Source organism: Nothobranchius furzeri, chromosome 16 (genome assembly GCF_043380555.1).
Source record: "Nothobranchius furzeri strain GRZ-AD chromosome 16, NfurGRZ-RIMD1, whole genome shotgun sequence".
Taxonomy (NCBI): Eukaryota; Metazoa; Chordata; class Actinopteri; order Cyprinodontiformes; family Nothobranchiidae; genus Nothobranchius; species Nothobranchius furzeri.
In genome coordinates this window covers 752,501-767,713 of record NC_091756.1, presented here as the reverse complement: position 1 = coordinate 767,713, position 15,213 = coordinate 752,501, and the positions used below count along the sequence as shown (strand labels likewise).

The following is a 15,213-nucleotide window of genomic DNA, read 5'->3' as shown; positions in this document are numbered from 1 at the left end:
TCTCCTTCCTCTCTCTCTCCTCTCCTCTCTCTCTCCTCTCCCTCTCTCTCTCCTCTCTCTCTCTCCTTCCTCTCTCTCTCCTCTCCTCACACACACACTCTCTCCTTCCTCTCTCTCTCCTCTCCTCACACACACACACTCTCTCTCCTCTCTCTCTCCTCTCCTCTCTCTCTCCTCTCTCTCCTCTCCTCTCTCTCTCTCTCCTCTCTCTCTCTCCTTCCTCTCTCTCTCCTCTCCTCACACACACACACTCTCTCTCCTCTCTCTCTCCTCTCCTCTCTCTCTCCTCTCTCTCCTCTCCTCTCTCTCTCTCTCCTCTCTCTCTCTCCTTCCTCTCTCTCTCCTCTCCTCACACACACACACTCTCTCTCCTCTCTCTCTCCTCTCCTCTCTCTCTCCTCTCTCTCCTCTCCTCTCTCTCTCTCTCCTCTCTCTCTCTCCTTCCTCTCTCTCTCCTCTCCTCACACACACACACTCTCTCTCCTCTCTCTCTCCTCTCTCTCCTCTCCTCTCTCTCTCTCTCCTCTCTCTCCTCTCTCTCTCTCCTCTCTCTCTCTCCTCTCTCTCTCTCCTTCCTCTCTCTCTCCTCTCCTCACACACACACACTCTCTCTCCTCTCTCTCTCCTCTCTCTCCTCTCCTCTCTCTCTCCTTCCTCTCTCTCTCTCTCTCCTCTCTCTCTCCTTCCTCTCTCTCTCCTTCCTCTCTCTCTCTCTCTCCTCTCTCTCTTCTCCTCTCCTCTCTCTCTCCTCTCCTCTCCCTCTCTCTCTCCTCTCCTCTCTCTCTCCTTCCTCTCTCTCTCTCTCTCCTCTCTCTCTCCTTCCTCTCTCTCTCCTCTCCTCTCTCTCTCCTCTCTCTCTCTCCTTCCTCTCTCTCTCCTCTCCTCACACACACACACTCTCTCTCCTCTCTCTCTCCTCTCCACACACACAACACACACACACACACACACACACACACACACACACACACACACACACACACACACACACACGTAGAGGAAAAGAGCTGAGGAAATGGAGGACAAGTTAAGAGAAAAACTACAGCTGAGCCGAGGCGCGCCTCGAATGGGGCGCGTCTGACCTGAACCGAGGAGCGGCGAGCAGCGGCCGGACTTCGTGAGCGATTCGCTTCGGGCGCTTCCGCGGCCGGTGTGTCCCCGGCGAAACGCCGGCTTTCAGCCACTCCCCCTGCTGCTTCCGTCTGCTCTCGTCTGTTTTCCAGGCGAGCCGCTGCTCAACTCAAATACGGCCATTCTCCGCGCCTCCCGTCTTCTTTAAACCTCCAAGAATCATTCCACCTACGCACACGCTTCTCTGCTTCATACCGTTTCGAACTGTCTCGCTTCTCCTCACCAGTTTTAAAGCGTTTTGCCGGAGATTTCATCAAGAAATCCCATCCCTGTGGAGGCGCGATCTTCCTGCGTGCTTGTGTGTTTCTAGCGTGGTTCCACTTCGTCTTTAATAGTGAACTTATAGTTCACGTGACTAGAACTAATCGTGCAGTACGTGCACGAATCGTACAAGTGCAGTAGGTGGCTAGAGGCGCGCAGGTTCACGCGCTCGAAATGAAAACGGCAGCTTCCTACAGGGCGGGGCCATGATGTAGGCGAAAGCCGGTGTGTAAATGACAAATAAGGCTTGGGCGCCACCCGGGCGGTAAGTCGTCAAGTATTTACCGCCCGACGAGAAAATTTAGCGCCATTGGCGCTCGGGCGCTTTAACGGTCCACCCCTGACTACGTCCAGACGCAATATGCCTCATTTCCGGTTCTTCTCGTTCCGGTATCCGTGAAAACAACAACATGTTTCCCAGTTCGGAAGAGACAGCGACCGCGTTTGTTTGTGCTTTAGTTTCCTCGTCACGCCGAAAGTGTGGTGCTGTGCCGCGACTCGCCGTGTTGCTCCCAACTTGTTGTTTACTTCCGGTGTTCTGGCGCGTACGAGACGTCTCGCTACTCAAAAGACCAAGATTCCTTGCGAACAGAGCATGTGCAGAACACACGCTTTGATGGGGATATCCCGATGTGTGTTTACACGACCAAACATTCGGGTTAGAAAAGGGTTACCCCAGGTGTAGTAACCGGGTTTTTATGAGCATATCCGGGTTTTTGGCTGTGTTAACAAGGACCTGCGGAACCGGGTTATTGTGACTATTTGGGTTTTAAAAGGGTTACTGGCTGCATGTAAACGCACTCATTATCATCTCAGTTGCTTCGGTTTACAAAAGCAGAACTTACGACCCGTGTTTACTTTCATTTTCAGTTTAGTTGCCGGCCAGAGCTCAGCAGTAACTCCCCACCAGCTGAAGACTTTTAACTACATTCTGTGGACTTCCTGAGAGTAATGGATTACAGTAATCCAGTCGTGATGTAATAAATGCATGATGTCAGTTACTGATTAAATATTAAAACGGCTCTCCATAGCAGGTCAGGTCTGCTTTCGTAATTAAGAATGAGAGTGTGATGTTGTTAGTAGTAACAAGCAACAAGTAAGGACTCAAAGGCCACCAATATGGCGGCCGCGTTGGTGATGATGACACGATTGCGAGCACTACACAGAAATCAAACACCTGTCATATATGAACACACGTTAATAAAATTCAAGCATTTTCAAGGATTTCAAGCACCCACACGAACCCTGATATATAAAAAAAGTAATACACGTCCTATATACGCGTTGTACAGTACAGCTTTCCTTCCATTCAAGGAACAACGGTTATATGCATAACTTAAAGTGACAGTGTGTATTTTCCTGGCGATAGGGGGCAGTACATACCTAAATCATTGCAAGAAAGCATTATTTTATTGTGTTGAAATAAGACCTTACCAACGGATGCCCATCAGGGTCAAAAATACTTGGGAGTTCAACCTCCAGCAAAGAGACAAGAACATCAGACTCCCTTTCATCACTGGTCATGAGTGGAGAGGTTAATGTGTAACAGAAAATTAATTATTAATGCTGAAAGTTTTGTAACCATTTGTTACAAATCAGTAAATGCAATCTGTCCTCACGGGCTTCCGTAGAAGGAAACGTGGCATCCAATATGCCATCGCCCAGAGACTTACCCCAAAATTCCACCATCTCCGCCCCCGCCCTCCGCTGCCGCTCGCGTCCGAACTCAAATTTTACTGGTACCCGCTCTACAACGGCTCTGCTCCGGTGCGGAGACCTGAGGTGCGCAAACGAGCATGCGCGGGATTTTCGAGATCTTGCGATACAGTCCGAGCAATAAACGCGGAAGTTAGATCCAAACACCCGTTGTGTGGGAGAAGCATCGGCATGAACTGTTTAATCTGCCATCATTTGTGTTGAGAGATCAGCAGTGTTTGGATCAACAGAGGGTGACTACTTTGATAATGGAAACTGTATTTATGGCTTACTTTTGTGCATTTAAACTTCAGCCGCCATTGATAGTTGTTAAAAGTTGTTAAACCTGTGCATATGAAACAAAAAACACTTTTTGTTTACCGATTTATTGTGAAATAACGGAAGTTGTGCTTGCTCCTTTTCCTGTTGGGTGGTTGTGATTCCTGTCCATTGACTGCGGAGGTGCTCCGGCGTCCGGCAAAAATAGAATCGATCCTGTTTTTGCCGGATGGCGGAACGGAACAGCTCTGATTGACTACAACGGGACCGATTTTGCTGCGGAGTTCGTGCCGGAGCGGAGCGGAGATAGTGGAATTCTGGGGTTAGACCCACTCCATGTGGTTTAGACCCGATTTTTATGGTTATATGTTATGAAACCACCAATATACACTCAACAAAAATATAAACGCAACACCTTTGTTTCTGCTCAGATTTTTCATGAGATCTCAAATTCATTCCAGATACACAATATCACCATTTCTCTCAAACATTGTTCACAAATCAGTCTAAATGTGTGACAGTGAGCACTTCTGCTTTGTTGAAATAATCCATCCCACCTCACAGGTGTGCCACATCAAGATGCTGATCTGACATCATGAGCAGTGCACAGGTGTACCTTATACTGCCCACAATAAAAGGCCACCCTGGAATGTGCAGTTTTTTGCTTTATTGGGGGTCTGGGGACTCAGAACCGGTCAGTATCTGGTGTGACCACCATTTGCCTCATGCAGTGCAACACATCTTCTTCAGATAGAGTTTATCAGATTGTCAATTGTGGCCTGTGGGATGTTGGTCCACTCCTCTTCAATGGCTGTGTGAAGTTGTTGGATATGAGTGGGAACTGGTACACGCTGTCGTATACGCCGGTCAAGCACATCCCAAACATGCTCAACGGGTGACATGTCCGGTGAGTATGCTGGCCATGCAAGAACTGGGACATTTTCATCTTCCAACAATTGTGTACAGATCCTTGCAACGCGGGGCCGTGCATTATCTTGCTGAAACATGAGGTGATGTTCATGGATGTACGGCGCAGCAATGGGCCTCAGGATCTCATCACGGTATCTCTGTGCATTCAAAATGCCATCAATAAAATGCACCTGTGTTCTTCGTCCATAACAGATGCCTGCCCATACCATAACCCCACCACCACCATGGGCCACTCGATCCACAACACTGACATCGGCAAAGCGCTCACCCACACAACGCCACACACACTGTCTGCCATCTGCCCTGAACAATATAAACCGAGATTCATCCGTGAAGAGAACACCTCTCCAACGTGCCAGACGCCATCGAATGTGAGCATTTACCCACTCAAGTCTGTTACGGCGACGAGCTGGAGTCAGGTCAAGACCCCGATGAGGATGACAAGCATGCAGTTGAGATTCCCTGAGACGGTTTCTGACAGTTTGTGCAGAAATAGTTTGGTTAAGCAAACCAACTGTTTCAGCAGCTGTCTGAGTGGCTGGTCTCAGACAATCTTGGAGGTGAACCTGCTGGATGTGGAGGTCCTGGGCTGGTGTGGGTACACGTCGTCTGCGAATGCGAGGCTGGTTGGATGTACTGCCATATTCTCTGAAATGCCTTTGGAGACGGCTTATGGTGGAGAAATGAACATTCAATGCACGAGCAACAGACCTGGTTGACATTTCTGCTGTCAGCACGCCAACTGTACGCTCCCTCAATGCTTGTGGCATCTGTGGCATTTTGCTGTGAGACAAAACTGCATATTCCAGGGTGGCCTTTTATTGTGGGCAGTATAAGGTACACCTGTGCACTACTCATGAAGTCAGATCAGCATCTTGATGTGGCACACCTGTGAGGTGGGATGGATTATCTCAGCAAAGCAGAAGTGCTCACTATCACACATTTAGACTGATTTGTGAACAACGTTTGAGAGAAATGGTGATATTGTGTATCTGGAATGAATTTTAGATCTTTAAGTCCATCTCATGAAAAATCAGAGCAGAAACAAAGGTGTTGCGTTTATATTTTTGTTGAGTGTATTTCTACAACTGGGCATCTTTTAACTCATTTACAGCGTTTGGATGGATATTTCCAGAGATAAATGGTCAAATCTACACATTGTCACTTAAACATTTATTTTTAAAAGTGAGTAACAGACACTATTAAACTTGACTGTTTTGAACTGATTTCAGATGGTTTCCGTCATCGTACCTGCTAGCTTTATGATCTCTGCTATCCAGTACACTTTGGTGGAGAGGTTGGTGTCTGAGTTGGGCACTTCAATCCTCACTCCTTCTTCTATGTCTCCCCAGCATGTCCCCATGGGGGCCTGAGAGACAGGGGGACCCATGATATCATCTGGTCATGGCACTGTGAGGTCAATAATCAGGTGATACTCACATGCTTGAAACAGCTGACCGGAGCTCCCACGGTGTTGCCACTACTAATGTACCTCCCCCAGTCAAAGCTCTCTGCAAGGACGACTAAGAAGACCAAAACAAGGTGGTGGTCTGAGCTCTGTTCTCACCCTTAACACCCTTAATGGTGTCTTCTGGAGACTTACCAGCTTTGGAATTGACTAGGTTCTGCTGACTTGCTTGGTACTGGGCGTAAGCTGCTAGTTTAGCCATGAGAGGCTGCTTCTGTAGGACTTTAGCCTTTTTTGTTGGAGGCTTGCCCTTTAAAATAAAAGCAGGTAGAATTATTTTCTGCATAGGGATGCACTGAAAATGTGGTCCCCAAAGGTTTTCAGCTGAAAATGACCCAAAGGTGCATTTTCAGCACCTAAACCACCAAAACATGGCCGAACTAGTGAACCCCATTTGGTTTCATCTCACTCCGCCCTCATGAGGCTACTAGCTCTTTGTTTCACGAAAATCGTACATCCATAACGATTTCAATAGTAAGATTTTCTCCTGTTAGTAATGCGGTTTTATTATGATTGCTGGGATATTCATATCAACCATGTGACCCACTTTTTACTTTCAGTTTCACATCTACTCCTCTTCAGAGTGAGCCATCACCACACAGAGCTGTGTCAGCAGTGAACAGACCGGAGTTTCTCCTCTAATAAATAAATAATGTTCACCCTCTGTGAATATTGCTCAGCGGGCCTTTAAGCCCGTACTTTTATAATTATTATTTTATTTATCATTTAATGTACATGAGTTGGGTCGAGTGAAACATTTTAGGTTTTCATCTATGTTGTGCCTTGTTGTTACGTCTGTGCTGCATGACTATTTTCATGGTTTTGTACGGGTTGGGTTGTAATTCCTTGGCTTTAGTCAGGCGAGTACACGTTGTAGCCATAAATGCTGTGGTTCTAATTACTGACATAATGGTTTCTGTTGGTGTTTAGGGTTATGGCCTTGGTTTCATCATTTCTGGTTTTGGCCATGAATGGTCATTGTGGTTCATCTCTAATCTGTAAAGTGGTGAAGGCTCTCAGTCATCCAGGTCATGGTAATCCCAAAGGGTTCAGACGAAGGCAGCTGGACTTCTGTGGTTTCTCTTCTCATCCGAGGAGAGTGGTTTCTGCTCGTTACACAACAGACCGCTACAGCTTATAAGCTCGACTCTCCCATGTTCCAGTCAGAACTGACACAGCTCCTCGGACCAGAAGAGAAACGTCTTTAAGAAACCACAGAAGTCCAGCTGCCTTCATTCCCTAATCTGTGTGCATATTTTCACCATCAGACAAAAACGAAATCTAGACATGCTGTACTTACCTGGAGTCGTGCCAAAATGCTAGCCTTTTTAGAGTTTGACGAGTAGCTCCGAGAGCAGGACACACTGCAGAAGCGCTTAGTTTTGGAGTAGAAAGCATCTCGTACTCCAACCATCCCACACATCTCGCAGGTGGCTGTGAAAAGGAAAACACCGAATAAGCTCCAAATCTCATCGTCTACAACACACACCAGCAGAAGTCTAACAGGAGTCTGCAGAAGCAGACTGGTTAACTACCCCACTTGTGCTTAGACAGGGTTAGTTCTGACCGGTAACGAGCTGCCAACTTAGACATGCCCCAGAAACAGTTCTTTACAGAGAAACTTTACCAGGACAGAAAGCCAAAACTTCATTTAATAGTAAACGGACCTCTAAGTTGCCATTTGCCACGCCCTCCAGACCTTCCAGATCAAAGCAGTTTATTCATCAAGAGCATTTCAAACCAGCAGTGAGCTGACCAAAGCGCCTGACAGATTACAGTAATGGTTCCAGGCCTGACCCTAACCAACAAGCCATCACAACACAGAATAAAACCTTAAAGCAGTAAGGAAGTGTTAGCAGAGCAGAGAGGTGGCTCTCCACCTGGTTCAGCATCAGCTAGCTGCGTGTGAGTCTATAGGTCTTGCTCTGCTTTGAGGGTTCACTGTCAGCAGGTGTTGATGTGCTAAACTGGCTTCCTCTGCTTTCATCTGCAACCATGGCCCGTGGAGCGAGGTATTTGTTTTATTTATGCCTCAACCTTCACTTGTTAGTATTATTCTGCCACTTGTCTGTAGTCGTGTTTGGTTTTTAGGTTTCAGTTTCCACACTGCAGAAGGATGAAACGGTGCATAAAGCACACATCAATAAGACAGGAGATTCTTTCACCCGCTGAAACGTGTCTCTTCCTTGTTCAGACGCCAGGTGGCAGCACAGTGAGAACTTGTCCATGAGCAGAGGACTGCCAGAGGGACCGGGATTCCAGAAGCAAGCTGCCGCAGCAGCTACTCAACACGCCACGCTAGTGAGGATCGCTTCAGCATCAACCTGCAGCCACGACACACCGAGAGGCTAAACCGTGACTGGTTAACCTGCTGCTGAAAGCCAGTTACTTTACCGTCAAGCTTCACCTGCATGAGACAGACATGAGCAACGCTTTGAGTAGGACTGTAGTCTGATAATGGGACATTCAGACTGCCGTGAGTCTAAGAAACTGATGGAGCCTGTGTGGGCATCTGTTGGTGCCTCATCCCCTGACTCACGGTTTATTCAGACTTGATGCTGCGTTTACTGGCTGCTTAAAGAACACTGTATTTTGTGTGTGACTGAAGTGTAAGAGGGCTGCATGGTGGCGCCGTTGTTAGCACGGTTGCCTCGCAGCAAGAAGGCTGCAGGTTTGAAACTCTGCTGGGTGGAGCTGCATGTTCTCCACATGCATGTGTGGGTTTCCTTTGGTCCTCCTAACCCTAACCCTACAGGATGAGTATGGGATAAAAGCGTCTGCCACACACACATGAAGATAAAACGTGAATGTTATTGAGAGTATTTATAGATGCACAAAGCACAATACAACTTGTTACGGGTACATTTGAGACACTTCAGTTAACGTGTCGGCTACTGAAGGAGTAGAGAACTTGTCCGACATGCGGGGTCGTTCAGGGAAAATCATCCGTCACCACAGAGCATGAACTAACAGAGAATGGCAAATGGAGATGAAGCCACTAAAAAATTGGGAAAATTATTTTATTTAATTGTCTACATTTAAGAATAGGCTTAAAACATTTTTATTTGATAGGGCTTATAGTTAAAATCTGATGTTAGCCTAGATCTGGACAAGTGGGGGAGTAGAGGGAGGTGGAGTGTACAGTCGGTAAAGACGGCTCTCCCTTGCCCTGCCTCCAACATGCCTACATCTAAAAGGCTAGGTTATCCAGAGTTATCTCTGTAGTTATGCTGCTATAGGCTTAGACTGCTGGAGGACACACTGACCACTTTCCACACTCTACTGCTTTCTTCTACAGTCTGCTCTTTAACTGTATTATTTCCTGCTATTTCAGCTGTTAACTTTATTTTCTCTCTAAGTGTTTTTCTCCCCAGAAGAAGCTACAACGATGTTCTGCTGAGCTGTGGTGGCCTCATGGAGGGGGCCGTCGTCTAGCACACTGCTGCTAACCACTTAAACATTCTCTCTCTCCTGATAATAACTTTTTGCTTTCCTTAACGTTGGATGTGCTACTACTAGTTTACCCGTTTAATTATAGATCCACTAGGATAAATACAATAAAGTTTATCTCTCACCAAATACAATATTTATTAAAACATCACAATATAACTATAGACACATTACTCTGTGTGTGTGTGTGTGTGTGTGTGTGTGTGTGTGTGTGTGTGTGTGTGTGTGTGTGTGTGTGTGTGTGTGAGCATCTGTCTTCTGAGAAGGTGTGTGTGTACTGACCCATTCCAGCTTTGCCATCGGGGTAGGTGTAGACTTGCCCGTTGTTCTTGATGATGGGCAGGGCTGGGATGGAGGGCACCACCTCATCTTCACTTTCCTCTGAGCTGGAGCTGCTGGTGGAGTCTTCGCTGCAGCTGTCGTAGCCATCAAACATCCCAAACGAGTCTCTCCGCTTCCGCTCAGAACGTTGTGTTCGCTCAGCCTTCACATTTAAGAAAACATAACCAACTAGTCCCACATCAGCATAAAACACTCTGCTATCACGTCTGAAAACAGGCTGGAGGGAACTTTTCCCCTTTCATTACTCAATACACACAAAATACATTTTATAACAATAATCAGTGAAATTGTCTTTCCAGACTTTTTTCCTTTTACCAACTAAAAGTGAAAACCTCTCAGAGAAGAAAACAACCTGCAGCAGCAGCAAAGACCAGAGGCAAGGTCTCCTGTAGGAAAGAATGCTGCTGATTTACCGCGACGCTGAGCCGGCAGGCAGCCCCAGGCTGCTAACAAGTGGTCGGAGCGTGGCGGTAATGCTGCGCAGCCATGATGTCCTTTTAGAAGAGATGACATGATGGCGACATAACGGGGGTATGGGGCGGTCTCTGCACTGCTGCAGACCTCCGTTTATCTTGGACATAACTTATTTCTTATCACAATGGAAGTTTTTTAAAAGCCGCTCCGAGAGGTGTCCTCCAGCTCTAACGGAGAAAAGCTCCACTAGCACTGCTTTGCTCCAGACCACCATCTCAGCTGCTTCCGTTTACAAAAGCTAAATGTACGATGCGTTTACTTTTATTTTTCAATCTAGTTGACAGACGGAGCTCAGCAGTAACTCCCCATGTGATCGCGCCACCCCCGCCTGCTGCACCAAGGTGCAATCGGTGTTTATTACAGACGATCCGCGCGATATTACCACCAGGCCAGTGCTTCATTTGTAAATGAAACACTCCCGGACCGCAAATAGTGACGTCAAACCAAAGTTCACCAAAGGCAAAACAGATGCCGGAACACGCGGGGGGGTGGGGGGGGGGGTCCGGTTGATTTGCTAAAGTTTTTGACAATTAAAAATTGCGCCCACGCTTTCAAAGTTAACGCACATTTCTTTCAACAACAGTAGTTTTTGCATTTTTATGTTTCCCCTGCGTAGCGGCGCTAACTCACTGATGCGCCTGCAGCCTCTCGGAGTTCCTGCTGCTCTAAACATTAACATAATTATTTCATTTTCTGTTCCTCACTTCTGATTACCTTCAATGGTGACTGTTTGTTGCAACCAGCAGGTACAAAAACTAACTTGTTTTTATTTGGCTCATTTTCTGTCCTGCCTGTTTATTATCTTCCTGCATCTCCTCTCAATCCTAAAGAGAAACTGCTACCTGGGTTCATATATATTCACCTCATGAGTTACCTTTGAACTGCAGCTCTAAAAGATCTACCGACCGCTAATATAGCGGAGTACGTGCCGGCTGCACCGGAGAGGTGAAATCACCGAGGACAAAACAGGTGATGCACCCCGCTCCGCAGCAGTAAAACACATCAGGCACAAATACAAGACAGAAAGCATAAAAGGATATGAGCCGACATGAACGATCGCGCGTTAATTTGTTTTTGAGGTGGCGACACTTTGAGAATGTTACTGTGGCCGTGCTCAGGACGCAGATATCTGGAGCGCGCGTAAGAGCTCTGCGCCTCTCAGCTCTAAATAATCCCCAGAGAGTCCACATAGATAATGTAATATAAGTAGAACCAGGATTGTTTTTGGGCTACCCCAGGGTGTGTAAACCGAGGGCTTCCAGGGGTGCCCGTCATCCTTTGGGGTGAGCCGGATCCCTTTAGCTCGCCCGTAATTCGAACCCTGCGAATAGCACAAGTTGGTTGCGTGAGTTGCCGGATCCTAGCCAAGCCCCCACAATAGAGCTCCGGACCCCACGTGACTCTCAGTTAGTAGACGCCATTTTGGCATGCAAAAAAGGTAAACACGGATGTAACCATGAACATGAACGGGATCCGCTTGGATTTTACTTCATCGGAGTTTACTTCACACTTTAAAACCGAAGAAATCGTTTTATATAGTCAGAAATTAAATAGACTAAACATCTCCGACCCTTACCGTGCCCCTGGGATACTTCATAAAAACGCCAGAAGCTGTCGGAGCGGGCTTCTTACCGGCACAACACCGGACCTGACCGGGGAACCCCTTGGGATTTACCCGGAGGAGCTGGCTCCGGCGGCTGGGGAGAGGGAAGTCACGCTACTGCCCCAGCAACCCGACTCCGGATACGCGGATGAAAATGGATGGATGGAAGGACAAATCACAGATTTACACGTAAGTAGTCTCGGTGAGCCAGATAATAGCAATCCAAAGTGCTTTTTATGTGTGATCTGACAATTGATCAACCATTGCTTAAAATGAAATACAGCTTAGCCGGTTAATTGCTGTGATCATAAAACACGTAAACGGCAGCACGCAGAACTCACGAGGAAACGTTTTACGTGACGTTTACTTGTTGCTATGAGTAATAAGACAGAAAAAGCCACGCCAAAATAAGTTTAGGAAGCCCACTAAGAATCATAATAAAAGCATTTAAAATAAATACCACACACAGTTGAGGAAACGTTGGTTTAAGTACCTGATATGAAGTGGTCGCTGCGTAAGTGAAAACCTTTACTCTCGGGGTCCCACAGTTTCATTTTAGCCCGGTCACTAGCGCGTTTTATTACAATGATCCAACGTTTGCGGCGCTCCGGATCTTGGGGAATCCTGTAGATGGCTCATTCCTTATGTCGTCCGTGTCTGTTCTGCATCCTGGGGCACAACAGGAATCTACCATATTTCCCGTTTGATTGAGTTTTCTGACAATGACAAATAGTCCAGCTGCCGGCTTCTGCCTGCCAATATGGCGCAGTTTCGATTTGAACTGTTGCATGCCGGGAGAAGTGACGTCAACTCCCGGAGCTCTATGTGGGTGAAAAACTGAGGCCAACGCGGAAGTGACAAAAATTGCAGTTCCACCCTCATCCACTAGGGGTCAGAAGCGAGCAAATCCTCATTGACTCCCATGTTAAAAATACCAATTTCACAGCAGAAATAAACATGTTTACAGCCTGGTACCAGAACATGTTTTAGGTTTAAATGATCTAGTTTACACTCATGACAACTCTGAGGGGGGTGAATGTTTTTCTCACTCTTCTGTTTAAGTGTATTAAAAGCCTAAAATTCTGTATAATTAATGAGCATCAGACCCACGTGACCACAGAGCTAGCTCCGTGGAAAGGCCTCAGTAGAGCCTCGGTCTGGCCTGGAAACTGCTCCGGGATTTTGAGTCTCTGTGTGTGTGTGTTCTTGTTTGGATATTATTTGTGCAATTGTTGGACAAAATGACTTGCTGTGGCATTAATTGCACTAATAGAGCGCCCAAGGAGTCTCCACTTCATTTTTTCGGTAAGTAAAATTATATTTATGTGTTTTAGGTCACTGCCGAGCTGAGCTTAGATTTTAACATGTACTGTTTAACCATGAAATTAAAATGTAATAGGGTAAAACCCAGTGCATTTAACATAATGCTGCACTTTAGAAAATGGGTTGAAATATAACATGTTGGTGGAGCTGGGTTCCCACTATCGGCTTGTGGAGCTCTCGGGAGACCGATGTTTTCCACCTGGTTCTCCCCTCCCCGCAGCTCGGCGCATCTCTGTCTGATCGCGGCTCCTGACTGCTGCGCGGGCTGCCGGCTTGTGGAGCTCTGGGATGGAAACCTTTCCACCCGGTTTTACCCAGCGGTCAGCCCGGCATGTCTCTGACTCAGAAGCTCTGGTGTTGTGCACAGTTAACTCCGGTTGTAGCTAGGTTGCTACCTCTGTTAGCTTAGCTCCCACCTCCGCATTAGCTTTGGGTTAGCTTCAGGTTAGCTTGTAGCTAGTTCGACCGGGTGTCGTCAGTTGGTCCCAGCCTTACAGCCCCACCCTCAGCTCCACCTCTCTTCCCTTTAGTGGAATTGTCTGGGCTTGACGGAACCTGTGACACGGTCAAAATGGCGGTGGTGGCCACCTCCCATTTTAGTACAAAAACTTATTATTGGAATCTATGGAAACCCATTGTCCATAAATGTATGTCGATGTTCGCTGCCTATGACTTTGAACGTCAGTTGAGAGTCAGTCTCATGCAGACTGACCAATGAAGAGAGGTTCTCAAGTTAAGACCCTCTCCTCATTGGTCAGTCCACACGAGGTGGGTCAAAGTTTACCCTGAGCGGGTTACGTGACGTCAGGCATTCAAGTATTGAGTATATTTACTGCATATTACAGTAAAATATTCTGTATGTGACCATATTATGGTGATCCTTGGGTCGTGATGATGGGGCCCTTGAATATTGTTGCCCAGGGTACAAAAAAAGTCTTAATCTGGCCCTGCGTGTAACGGCTTTGTTGTCAGAATGCTCTGAAATATCCGGATACATGGTTGGGTCATATTACCCACCCAGCCCACCTCCTACCACACACACACACACACACACACACACACACTTTCTAATTAAATACAGGTTTTACTCACACGTACAGTTACTCCTGGCTGCTAGCGGGCTTTTAAATGTCGTTTTTACTAGTCTAATCTTGGAAAGCTGCAAAAGCCCAGCGTGTTGGGACGTGTCCCACTGGTCTCCACACACACCAGTGTGTAGTCGACTCTGTGCTCACTGGACAGATGGGTCTGACAGAGTTGGATCTAAAGGGGTTTTCTCTGCTTACTCCTAAGTGCTAGCACCCAGGTCTGCACACTCACTCTGTCCTACAACACCAACCTAAACCAGACTAACATCTACCTGTGGAGTTGTGCTGAACCAACATCTAACCACGAACAGAGGAGCGCTCGCTCAGGTAGCTAGCGGAAACCAGTTTTTCTAGTTTTAACTCTCACATTTCAGAGTCTTACCTATGTGGAGAAAACCTTCACGTATAGGTATGTAAAGCCAAAGCTAAACCGTAGCTCTGTGGACCCTCAAATGTGTCCTTTGAAGCGATTATTCACAGCTAGCAGCTAGCTAGCTAACATAAACAAATAACAAAGGGGGAGCGCTAGCTCCAAGATCCACAGAGGCCTCCAAACAGTCCAAAGTCACTCACCAAGTCCCGTGTGTCTTCCATCAGCCCCTCATACAGCCCAGGGCTAGTCCACTCAGCTCTCACCGCCGTTTCCAGTCCCACGACACGGATCCTCGTCGTTAAAAATAACAAATGGGTTGAAGGATATCAACAAATTACGCTGCTGCCGCTGCGCACGCGCGAGAGTAACCTACTTTCGCGTGATTGGTCAGTCCCACCGACACAGATGGAGGGCACCGACCATAGCAAAACAACCCCCCCGCGCGCGCGACACCACGTGTTTCTCGGTGCTGTTTGAAGGAATTTCGTTTATAAATGATCTGAAGCGGACTTAAAGGAAAACAACCAGTGTGGGAAGTGAATGTAGTTTATTCTAACACACTGCTGTGGATCACAGTGATACAGTAGATGTCACATAACACGTGTAGTAGGACTGAATCTGCACCACCCTAAATACTGCACCCTGTGCTGGTTTATCAGACCATTATAAAGAAAACACACCAGCAGGAACAAGCTGGAAGCCTGCTGCTGGTAACATCTGTTTACACAAATTTGGACGAACGTTTCTTTGAAGCAGCATCAAGTGGAAAAGAACCGCAGAAACACAAAGAGAAAGA

General features: G+C 47.0%; 2 protein-coding genes across 5 annotated transcripts in view; both read right to left on the bottom strand.

Moving 5' to 3' along the window:
* The window catches only part of mbtd1 (mbt domain containing 1), a 50,219-nt gene extending 35,395 nt beyond the window's left edge, over positions 1–14,824 (bottom strand). For both annotated transcript variants that reach the window (XM_054736365.2, XM_054736366.2), the window contains exons 1-6: positions 14,618–14,824; positions 9,497–9,698; positions 7,065–7,198; positions 5,900–6,014; positions 5,737–5,819; positions 5,548–5,665 (exon numbers count right to left, since the gene is read on the bottom strand). In XM_054736365.2, coding sequence (XP_054592340.1) covers positions 5,548–5,665; positions 5,737–5,819; positions 5,900–6,014; positions 7,065–7,198; positions 9,497–9,698; positions 14,618–14,638 — 673 coding nt within the window. In that variant the 5' untranslated portion in view covers positions 14,639–14,824. The remainder of the gene's footprint in view (positions 1–5,547; positions 5,666–5,736; positions 5,820–5,899; positions 6,015–7,064; positions 7,199–9,496; positions 9,699–14,617) is intronic.
* A 123-nt stretch (positions 14,825–14,947) lies between these two features.
* tdrkh (tudor and KH domain containing) overlaps positions 14,948–15,213 on the bottom strand; it is a 96,568-nt gene continuing 96,302 nt past the window's right edge. For all 3 annotated transcript variants that reach the window (XM_054736368.2, XM_054736369.2, XM_054736370.2), the window contains one exon: positions 14,948–15,213. This exon is cut by the window's right edge and continues 110 nt beyond it. The gene's annotated coding sequence lies outside the window, so the exon portion shown is untranslated.